This window comes from Perognathus longimembris, chromosome 6 (assembly GCF_023159225.1).
Source record: "Perognathus longimembris pacificus isolate PPM17 chromosome 6, ASM2315922v1, whole genome shotgun sequence".
Lineage (NCBI taxonomy): Eukaryota > Metazoa > Chordata > Mammalia > Rodentia > Heteromyidae > Perognathus > Perognathus longimembris.
Window position 1 is genome coordinate 176,120 of NC_063166.1, and position 10,682 is coordinate 186,801.

General features: G+C 45.5%; 1 protein-coding gene across 2 annotated transcripts; it reads right to left on the reverse strand.

Annotated features, from left to right (window-relative positions):
• Window positions 1-440: 440 nt before the first annotated feature.
• Window positions 441-9,551, reverse strand: Ptp4a1 (protein tyrosine phosphatase 4A1). Of its 2 annotated transcripts, none has more exons than XM_048347555.1 (6): window positions 9,372-9,551; window positions 4,337-4,875; window positions 2,477-2,569; window positions 2,025-2,155; window positions 1,509-1,583; window positions 441-648 (listed from the first exon to the last, which is right to left on the reverse strand). In XM_048347555.1, the coding sequence occupies exons 2-6, from the start codon at window positions 4,439-4,441 to the stop codon at window positions 531-533; spliced, it is 522 nt and encodes a 173-aa protein (XP_048203512.1). In that variant the 5' UTR covers window positions 4,442-4,875; window positions 9,372-9,551; the 3' UTR covers window positions 441-530. The 2 variants fall into 2 exon arrangements, with proteins under 2 accessions (XP_048203512.1, XP_048203511.1); XM_048347554.1 differs by having other exon boundaries at window positions 4,337-4,878.
• Between the last annotated feature and the right edge of the window lie 1,131 nt (window positions 9,552-10,682).

Consider the following 10,682-nt stretch of genomic DNA (forward strand, 5'->3'; position numbering starts at 1 on the left):
CTTAAGACTTGGTTAAAAAAAAAGTATTAATGGCTACACAAACCTGATGTATGAATGTGGGAGATGTAAACACAAAATGAGTAGGCAAAAAGCCACAGAGGCCCTACAATGTTTGAAATGACTGAAGGAATGAATAAACCATACAGGTCTAGAGTCTGAAATTTTGGTTCTGAATGGTATTAAAAATATACAAGTATTGTGCTGGATATTTTGGCACCTAATCCTTCTAAATTTCTTATATACTGATAAATATTCTGGCATGGGAATAAATTTAAAAATGTAACTCAATGATTTTTAGGAAAGGTCAATTGATACGATGCTGAACAGCAAGAATTTTTTTTCTAAGTGTCCAAATAGGTCGATAAAAACCCAAACAGCAATTGTGTCAAGCTTCTAGCCTGATAAACTGCTTTGCAATATTCCTATTCACTGAACTTATTCACCAAACCAATATTGTTGGCTAATATGTATGACAAATTAGGTTCCATCTCAAGTTCCATTTCTGAGACAATGGCACCAGGCACCCAGTTTTATTGAATGCAACAGTTGTTTCTGTGACCGTTGGCGTCTTTAAAGCGTAGCCGCATTTTAGGTCGGTACTTTTCCAAATACAGAAGCTGCTTGCTGTTAAATGCTCCACGTCGCTTTCTGGAAGGAAAACACAAATATTAATTCATGAAGACAGAAATCTTACGCAAACCAAGTGCAGGTGGCTCATGCCTATAATCCTAGCTACTCAGAAGGCTGAGATCAGAGGATCGTGATTCCAAACCAGCCAGGGCAAAGTCTTATCTCCAATTAACTACTCCAAAACCAGAAGTGCTCTGTGGCTCAAGTGGTAGAGCCCTAGCTTTCACCACAAACAGGCTCAGGAACAGAGCCCAAGCCCTAAGTTTAAGTCTCACAATTGACATAAAAAGAAAAAGAGGGGCTGGGAATGTGGCTTAGTGGTAGAGTGCTTGCCCAGCATGCATAAAGCCCTGGGTTCAATTCCTAAATACCACATAAACAGAAAAGGCCAGAAACGGTGCTGTGGCAAGTGGTACAGTGCTAGCCTTGAGCAAAAGAAGCTCAGAGACAAGAGCCCAGGCTCTGAGTTCAAGTCCCAAGACTTGCAAACACGCCCCTCCCCCGCAACCCCAAAACCTATGCATACCTCAATAAAGGCAAATTAAGAAGGGATGTGTCAAATCAATAATTTAAAGAAAAACAAATACCAATTCAAACATTTTAAACTGTATTTTTCCATCTTTTCTTTTTTGGTACTGGGGTTGAACCACAGGAGGTTGCACTTGCTAGGCAAGCCCTTTTGCCACTGAGCTCCCAGTCCTCAATTCAAATACTTTTAAATTAAATTACAGTCCCAATAACTTATTATGACTATAAGCATGGAATGCAAAAAGGGTGATAATTTTTATTCTCTGACTGGCTTGAGTTCTAAAAATGGCAATAGATGTAAAATACTTAAATAACAAGGAAAGCCAAAAGAAAGAAAACCTATTACTTACTGTCTTATGAACTGTACTGCATCTTCATATTTCATTCCACCTTCAATTAGTGCCAGGGCAACAAGCACTGGAGCTCTGGTGAGATATAAATTTTAATAGTCATTATGGCCTAGTGGTAGAGAGCTTGCCTCTTACACATCAAGTCATAGGTTCGATTCCTCAGCACCACATATATAGACAGAAAAAGCCAGAAAGTGGCACTGTGGCTCAAGTGGTAGAGTGCTAGCCTTTTTTAAAAAAAAGTTTATTTCCTGTTAAGTATGATCTTTATCTAGAACCAAAGAAACTCATATCCAGAAGAAGATGGCTACATCCTGTAATCCTAGCTACTCATAAAGCTGAGGTCTGAGGATTGTTCTCAAAACCCCTACAAGCCTACAAGACTTTTTTCAATTAACCAACGAGAAAACAAGATCAAAACCTGGTAGAGCTGTAGCCTTGAGCAAAAAAGCTCAGGGATAGTGCCTAGTCCCAGAGTTCAAGTTCCAGGATCAAAACAAATCAAACCTCTCTTACCTCCCAAGGCCTGCAACACAATGCACTGCAATACAGCAACCAGGTTCTTCACGAAATTTTATTTTTACAAGACTTAACCAGTCATCAACAATCTGGTTAGAAGGTGGTGCGCCATCATCAAAAGGCCAATCCTAAGTAAAGAATATTTAAATTTCATTAAGCCCCACTGTCAATGAAATGTGATTAAATACTCAAGTGTTATGAACATTTTCCATTCATACATTTGCTTAGTTTATCTAACCTTTACTTTGAAATTGGAATTAAGATACTACATAATTTGGTCACAGCTTAAAAAGTTTGAGCTTTATAATTTATTTTAAAAGTTTATTGTAGCATGACATGACAAACGCATACTAACAGTCAAATATGCATGTATGGAAATATCAAAATAAAATCACTTTGTATGACTAACAGACACTAATTAAAAAAATGGGGAGCTGTTAAATACGTACGAGAACATGGATGCCTTCTTTCTCCACCAGAGTAGTGTCGTAAGTTGCTTCACAGACTCTTACAATTGTGGTAACTCCATACTTCTTAAGTTCCTGGTCAAAAATTATACACACACACAAAAAGTTTTAAAATTATATTACTATTGTTCATTTTTTCACAACAATGGGTGTGCTGGTTAACAGAAAAATATGCAAAAAATGATAGATTATGTGTGTATGTCTAACAACATAAAAGAAAAAAAGTTAAACACCACAATTTTTGCTCAAGGCTAGCACTCTACAATATTGAATCACAGTCCCACTTCTAGTTTTCTGGTGGTTAATTAGAAATGAGTCTCACAGACTTTCCCGACCGGGATGGCTTTGAACCATGATCCTTAGATCTCAGCTTCCTGAGTAGCTATGGTTACAGGTGTGAGCCACCAGGCCCTTGCCACACAGCTTTAAGTCTAAATATGTGCATAGCACTCAAGTTGTATATAGTGATGGTTACATTGGTTTATTGTGTTTCAAAGGGCAAAAGTAACAATTAGAAAGGAAATCAAGAAATCATAACCCACCAAGTAACTGATTTTACTACCTCCTACTTTTACTCACTTGATAAATTTTTTCTTCTAAGCTTTAGAAGTACATTTAAAGACTTCAAAATACAGAAGTATAGCTAAACACACACGCGCTATTATAGGATTTTAAATGAGTGAGGGGCTAAGAATGTGGCTTAGCAGTAGTGCTTGCCTAGCATGCACAAAGCCCGGTGTTCGATTCCACAGCACTGCATAAACAGAAAAAGCCGAAAGTAGCACTGTGCTCAAGAGGTAGAGTGGTAGCCTGGAGCAAAAAGAAGCCAGAAACAGTGTTCATGCCCGAGTCCAAGCCCCAGGACTGGCTAAAGAAATAAATGATTACTAATTACAGCTTTCCTAATTTGCACATGCATACACACAATAAAAAATAAAAGCACTTCCTTATAATCTAAAAGTCTATTTGCTATTTCTAAACACCTACAACTATTTGCTCACCATTACATTCCTTCTAACTCCTACTAAAAAGAGGTAAGCAAGTAGTGAGATAGTATTTGCTACAAGGTTGCTAAAAGGAAGCAGCAGATTTAGTAGCTGAAAACCTGACAGTAAAACACAGGCTTTTGTTTCTGATACTAGTAAACAGTGGTATTTTAAAAATCCACAAGGGCTGGGAATGTGTCTTAGTGGTAGAGTGATTGCCCAGCATGAAGGAAGCTCTGCGTTCTATTCCTCAGTATCAGATAAACAGAAAAAGCTGGAAGTGGCGCTATGGCTCAAGTGGTAGAGTGCTAGGCTTGAGCAGCTCCCCAGGGACATCACCCAGGCCCTGAGTTCAAGCCCCAGAACTGGCAAAAAAAAGAAAAAAAAAATCCACAAGCTGAGAACTGGTGGCTTACACCTGTAATCCTAACTACTCAGGAGGCTGAGATCTGAGGATGGCGGTTCAAAGCCAGCCCAGGGAAGAAAGCCTGGACCCTTATCTCCAATTAACTGCCATAAAACTAGAAGAGGTGGCGTGGTTCAAAGTTGCACAGGGCCACTGTCAAGCCCTACAACCACAAAAAAAAAAAAAAATTAAAATTAAAATTTAAAAAAATACACAAATGGGAGCCTGGTACATTGCCCACATGTATAAAGAACTAGCTATTCAGTTACAAATCTGGGGCTTGTTTGCCTGGAAAATCCTGAGATCTCAGCCTTTTGAGTAGTTAGGATTATAGGCATGAGCCACTGATGCCTACCTCATATCTTTCAGTATTTGTTTTATATATAACAGGTAGGTTTAAGTCCCACTATTAAACTATAATTGTAAGACATTAAAAATATTAAGACGTACCTCAATAAACTTGTTTAAGGTCGCGTTGGTTGGATTGTGTGTAATAAGGAATCTCATGTTCTTGTACGTGACTTCCACAGGAGCAGGGCGGTTCATTCGAGCCATGTTAACTTACTTAAACACTCAATAGGGTTATGAAAGAATTTAAAAAATCGAATACAGGAATGATGCAAAGAAACTGAAGTCTACTTCAATATACTCCACTTAAAATTCTCAGTGCTTTATGAAACTGGGAGTAATGATAAATGAAATGAACCTCCTATTGGGAAGTAGCAACTCTTCAATCCAGTAATACTGAGGCAATAGAAAGCAAGTGCACTGAGGTTTACCCCATCCAGGTCAGAACTCTTGGAAAATGCTCTGCAGATTGCAATTCAACACGTCTGTGTCCAGGTTAACCACTCTTGCAGGGGCTTCTTGGTGGAGTAGTAATGGATTTCTACAGTTCACTTGTCTGCATAGAGGTCGTGCTGTGCCTGGCAGTAATCTCCACTGCCCTTCAGAAACTCCATAAATGTGTGACCAAGAACACCACAGAACTGCTGTTTATAAGAAAAGGAAGAGAAAAGTTATTTCCCAATTCAAAAGGATTTTTTTTTTACAGTATTTAAGTAGAGAACTATCTTTTCAAGAGAACAAGCTACCTTTTCAAATTTTATGTTGGATCACAAAATACAAGTGAGTGACTGTGGATTAAACAAACAAAAAACAAGCAGTCAAAAATCCATTTTAGCTGAAATTAATCCTCAAAGAAAATCACTGTCACATCTGGTGAAAACCTTATATATTCTTCTGTTAGTACTTCCATTGCTTGTTTTCCATTGTTATGCCTTCATGTACAGCTATTTTGATTTGTTCAACAAAATACTTCTACCCATGAATACAAACCTCGGGAAATTTCTAACACTTTAGCTGATTGTTGCACAATGAATTCATATACAGTAAAAATAATCATATGTTCCTTCTTGGTTTTATGCCTACAGTTAATGATAGCAATAAGAAGGAGCTATCAGTTAAGGTCTTCTACACAGGTAACCTTTTTCTTTTTTGTTGGTCATGGGGCTTGAACTCAGGGCCTGAGTGCTATCCCTGAGCTTTTGTGCCGAACGAAGCCTAGCACTTTGAGCCACACAGCTCCACTCGTGGTTGAGTCTCAGACTTTCCTGCCTGGGCTGGCTTCAAACTGTGATTTTCAGACCTGTTTCCTCAGATTTGTAACTAGGATTATAGCCGTGAGCCACCAGCACTTGGCTGTAACATTTCTTTATGTAGTTATTTCCCTGTAACTTCGCTTTAAATTCTAGTTTTTGAAAGGGTATCTGTAGCATATATATAAGATAGATTTATCTTATAAACAGACTTTTTTCAAGCTTCCACATAAGCCTCATTTTATCTTCTATGAATCATTTGGTTCCTATTCACTGGAAACAAACCTGTTACAGCATAAGGATATGTATTTATGAATTTAAAGGGAAATATTACTTATAACCATGGACGATAAGATTTGGTGTGTGTGCTAGTGCTGAGTCTTAAACTCAGGGTCTCAGACTCCCATTTGGTCTTTTATGGTCAAGGCTGGCATTCTACCACTCCAGACACAGGTCTACTTCGACTTTTGGGTGGTTAACTGAAGCTAAGTTTTTCTGCCTAACCTGGTTTAATTCTCAAATCTCAGCCTCCCAAGGAACTAGGATTACAGGCAGGAACCATCAGTGCTGAGCAAAGACATTCAGGGTCTGGTGGGCTTTCTTTCCTGGGTTGGCTTTTAACTGTAACCCTAAGATCTCAGTCTCCAAAGTACCTAGGCTTGCAAGCAAGAGCCACCAGTGCCTGGAAATTATTGTTTTTAAAAATATTTCACTTAACTGGCTTAAAACTGAAACCTAATTCAGACAAGGAAAAAGAGGCAGCAGTGGTTGGTGGTAGAAATTTCCAGAATTATTCCATAGATCTCTAAACTAAAATTAATTCTGAAAACAACCAATATGAACATTTTAAGGTCTGCCCTGGAAGGGCTCCAAACAGATGCTCCCCACCAGGTTAAGTCTCCACCCAGTTACCTGGGTAACCAGCAGAACTGGAGGCAGTTACTTCCCCCTTCCCTGAGGTCACAACCTAATCCACCTGGCCACACCCTCCTGCCCCTGCCCTAGATAAGGCAGGGGCGGTTGGAGGTTGCCCCTTTTCTCCGGCCACGCATCATCTTGGCCACAGGCCAGCAATTTGGTAATAAACTTTCTCTACTGCCTGAATACCCTGGCATTCTCCTTAATTGGCTACCTACTTTAATAAGCCTAACAAATATATTTTCCAAAGTTTTTAAAGAATTACACCTGTTTTACGTCTGTACCAGCAACCAAATATCCACAGGATATTCTCAGCATACATAAAAGGCATTAATGTTAATGTCCATCTACAACCAGTTTTGGATACTTGGAAAGGACTGAAATATTTAATAAGAGGTTTTAAGGAGCACTAAATGACAGCCACTGATGAGATTTCCATTTTCAAGGACAAATTACTTGGGGCTGGGAATATGGCCTAGTGGCAAGAGTGCTCGACTCGTATACATGAAGCCCTGGGTTCGATTCCTCAGCACCACATATATAGAAAATGGCCAGAGTGGCACTGTGGCTGAAGTGGCAGAGTGCTAGCCTTGAGCAAAAAGTCAGGGACAGTGCTCAGGCCCTGAGTCCAAAGCCCAGGACTGGCAAAAAAAATAAAATGAAAAAAAAAATTTAAAACAGGACAAATTACTTAAGCTGCAAATTCAATGATCCTACTTGTGTTCTCATTCATTTTACGTTTAAATACAGAATTCAAACTAGTTGTTTTTTTTTGCCAGTCCTGGGCTTGGACTCAGGGCCCAAGCACTGTCCCTGGTTTCTTTTTGTTCAAAGCTAGCACTCTGGCACTGGAGCCACTCTGGCCATTTTCTATATATGTGGTGCTAAGGAATCGAACCCAGGGCTTCATGTATATGAGGCAAGCACTCTTGCCACTAGGCCACATTCCCAGACCCTTCATACTAGTTTCTAAAAGCCTTATGGTGATCTGCTAAATCACAAAACAAAAACCAAGTACAAAACCCAGTCTCTTTTCTGGTAAAACAAAAAAAAACCCAGGGCTGGGGATATAGCCTAGTGGCAAGAGTGCCTGCCTCGGATACACGAGGCCCTAGGTTCGATTCCCCAGCACCACATATACAGAAAACGGCCAGAAGCGGCGCTGTGGCTCAAGTGGCAGAGTGCTACCCTTGAGCCCGAAGAAGCCAGGGACAGTGCTCAGGCCCTGAGTCCAAGGCCCAGGACTGGCAAAAAAAAAAAAAAATCAGCATGGAGTCACTTACTAAAAGGTCTCAAGACATTTTAATATCCTACATTGGTACAAATTACTCCTCATGTCACTTCAGTTACTTGCTAACTGGGGTTTAAAATGTTTACAATGAAGGGACTGAAAAAAAATTGAGTTAACTTTTTGATTTAGATTATAGCACTTTTCAGATGATAAAAATGACTTGAAGACACGGAAAACTTTCAAGCAGTTTCAGGAGCTCAGTAAGCAATAAAAATAAAGAGTTCATTTTAATCAGTGGAGCCACCCAGTGGCTGGGAGGACACTCCTATTAAAGCAGTGGTAATCGTAATTCCGTTCTACCCAAGATAATTCATAAATCTAACTTCCTACCAGACAGGGGGGAAAAAAACTTATGAATGCAGCTTAAAAATACGCTGGGACTTTCCCCCTCCACATTCCAATTGCACGCACTCACAATAACATACACAAGAGGTGCAATTTCTGGGTAGAAGTTTCAACTTGTTGGATTGCAAGATCAATGAAGGCAATTAATCTATCTGTAGAACCACTGCTAAATCAAATCATTTGTGTGTTCCCAAGGCAGTAGGTTTCAGGAAATGCTTCTAGTTCCGTATACGTAAAATGCTACTCCCTCCCGGGAGGGAACGAACTTTCTGGTTCTGGCACCAAACACACGGAATCTGACGTACGCCTGGCCGACGGTTCCAACTGCAGTGTCAATTACAAGTCATTCCTTCGGAATGGTGAAGGGTTCGGGACAGAATATCAACCTAAGAACTCTGGCTGCCTCCTGTCGCCACAGGCAGCCACGCCGCACCAGGCTTCTTAGGCGATTTCCCTCAGCCCACGATTACAAGGCGCCACCCAGCCCTGTTAGACTGGCGGGACGGCCTGCGCGCGGGCGCCGCCTCAGCCTGGGTCCCTACGGCCACGTTCCCTTCCAGCGCGCTCAGACCCAGGCCCTTCCTTCCTCCACCAGCCCGGGGAAAGGACAAGACTAGACTTGTTCTGGGTGCCCAGACCCAGATGGGCTCCAGTGCCCGGGCGGAGGACGTGGAGGGCGGGCGGGGCGGGCCGCGGGTGTTCTCACCTGGCCGCGCCTGGCTGCAGCCCGGCCCGCCCGCGGCGCCCCCACTGCGCGTCGCAGTCACGGGTTCGCGCCGCGCCTTCCGTGGGAAGCGGGCGCCGAGGCCATTTTGTCTGCAGCTGCGGTCCCGGCCTCGAGCATGAGGGTGGCTGCACCGGGAGGGCTGCGGCCCTAGGCTGGCCCCAAGATCCCCGGGCCGAGACCGTTATCAGCCGCCTGCGCCCGCCCGCCCGCCTCCGGCTCCGCGGTGACTCCCGCGGCCCCAGCCCCACCCCGGGCCACGTCTCCCGACCAAGGGCGGCCGCTGCCTCCGCCGAACAAAGGTCCGGACGCGAGGCCCGGCGTGTCCGCCGAAGAGGCCGAGGGTGGGGACGGCGGTCACAAAGCCGCTTCGGTGCGGCCGCTCCCGCCACGCCTCGGCCTCTACCCCGCGGCCTGGACAGGGACCCGGGGAACCAGGACCAACTGCCGCCCGCGGCCCTCATCTCGGAGGCCGCGCCCCCTGGCCATCTGGCCGCCGCTACCGCGGCCCCAGAGCCGCCCTTCCGTGGCGGGAGCGGGCTCCAGGCTGGGAACAAAGGCCGTGTCGGCGGATACCCAGCCCGCAGCGGCGGGGCGGCGACTACTCACAGGAATATGTCTACTCATTGAAGATTGTGGCCTAATCATACAGCCGGTCCCGAGGCGGCGGCGACACAGGCGGCGGCGGCGGCGGCTGCAGGGCAGGGGGCGGCGATGGTCGTCGCGGGGCGGCGGCGGCGACGGCGATACGGGCGGCGGGGAGGCACCAGACTACCATGCAGTGAGCCGCTCCGCGGAGAGCGCGACGCCGAGCCGGCCGCAGCCCCAGGAGCCAATGCGCGCGCTGCGGCGCCCTTGCGTCACAAACCCCTCCTTTTATAGCCGGCGCGACGTGCGAGTCCTGGCGGCCAATCGTGGCCGAGACTCAGTCCGGCGCGGAGCAGCGGGGGCGGAAGCCGGCCCGTACGTCACAGCCCGGCGGCTGCCGCCGGCGTGAACCGGTTAAGGAATCGCCTGAGCCTTCCCAGAGGGGGGAGGGCGGGGCGGGGGCCGGAAGCTCGGGGCGGGCCGCCGGAGCGTCGCCGTGTTGCGCTAGGGCCCACTAGAGCCGCCTAGGAGCCGGGTATCACGTGGTGCCGCCTGAGCTGTGCCTCGAACTTAAAGCTCTGGTCGCAGTCTCCGTCCGACGCGCTCTTAAGTCAACACTTTCGGTCAGATTGGACTGCGGTTTACCATGGGACAGGCCCTCCCCAGGATCTCCGTCATCACATGACATTTATATCGCGTGACCACTGCGCGGAGACTCTGCTTCCTTGCCACAGCCCTAGGTTTACAAGGAGTAATCCTGTGGCTGGGGGAAGGGGAGTGCAGCACAGAGGGAAAACAGACTGCGCCCTGCGGTGGCTCGCGGAGGGTTTCCAAGTGCATTAAGCGCCATTCTTCCGCCCCTGGCCACGGCCCCCCCGCCACGCACGCGCCGGTTCTTTCGCCCATCTCTGGCCACGCCACGCACGCGCTGGTTCTTACTGCGTCCTCGGCCACGCCCCCTCGCCACGGGCGTGGCTGCTGCGGCGGGCACGGCAGTCGGTTTCGACGTCTGGTGCGCCCTTTGTACCTGCGCCACCTCCACGTGTGGTGGGAATGGGAGCGAGCTGAGAGGAATCGTTTTTAGAAATTAAGAACCTGGCCTTGTCAGAAGCTTGTGTCTTTTTTTTTTTTTTTTTTTGGCCCGGTCGTGGGGCTTGAACTCGGGGCCTGTGAGCACCGTCCCTGGCTTCCTTCTGCTCAAGGCTAGCCCACTATCATTTTGAGACACAGCTCTACTTCCAGTTTGTTAGGCATACCAAGAAGTAGAAGTAAAAAGACAGATTTATAGAATTTAAAATGGTCATAGGGAAAATGACAAATTTACATTGGGAA

Excerpts from the sequence above, each read along its gene's own strand:
- Ptp4a1 (XM_048347555.1), bottom strand. The coding sequence starts at position 4,441 with ATGGCTCGAATGAACCGCCCTGCTCCTGTGGAAGTCACGTACAAGAAC. Across the intron at positions 2,570-4,336 it reads CCTTAAACAAGTTTATTGAG|GAACTTAAGAAGTATGGAGT; the intron begins GTACGTCTTAAT and ends ATTTTTGACCAG. Across the intron at positions 649-1,508 it reads GCAGTACAGTTCATAAGACA|AAAGCGACGTGGAGCATTTA; the intron begins GTAAGTAATAGG and ends TTTTCCTTCCAG.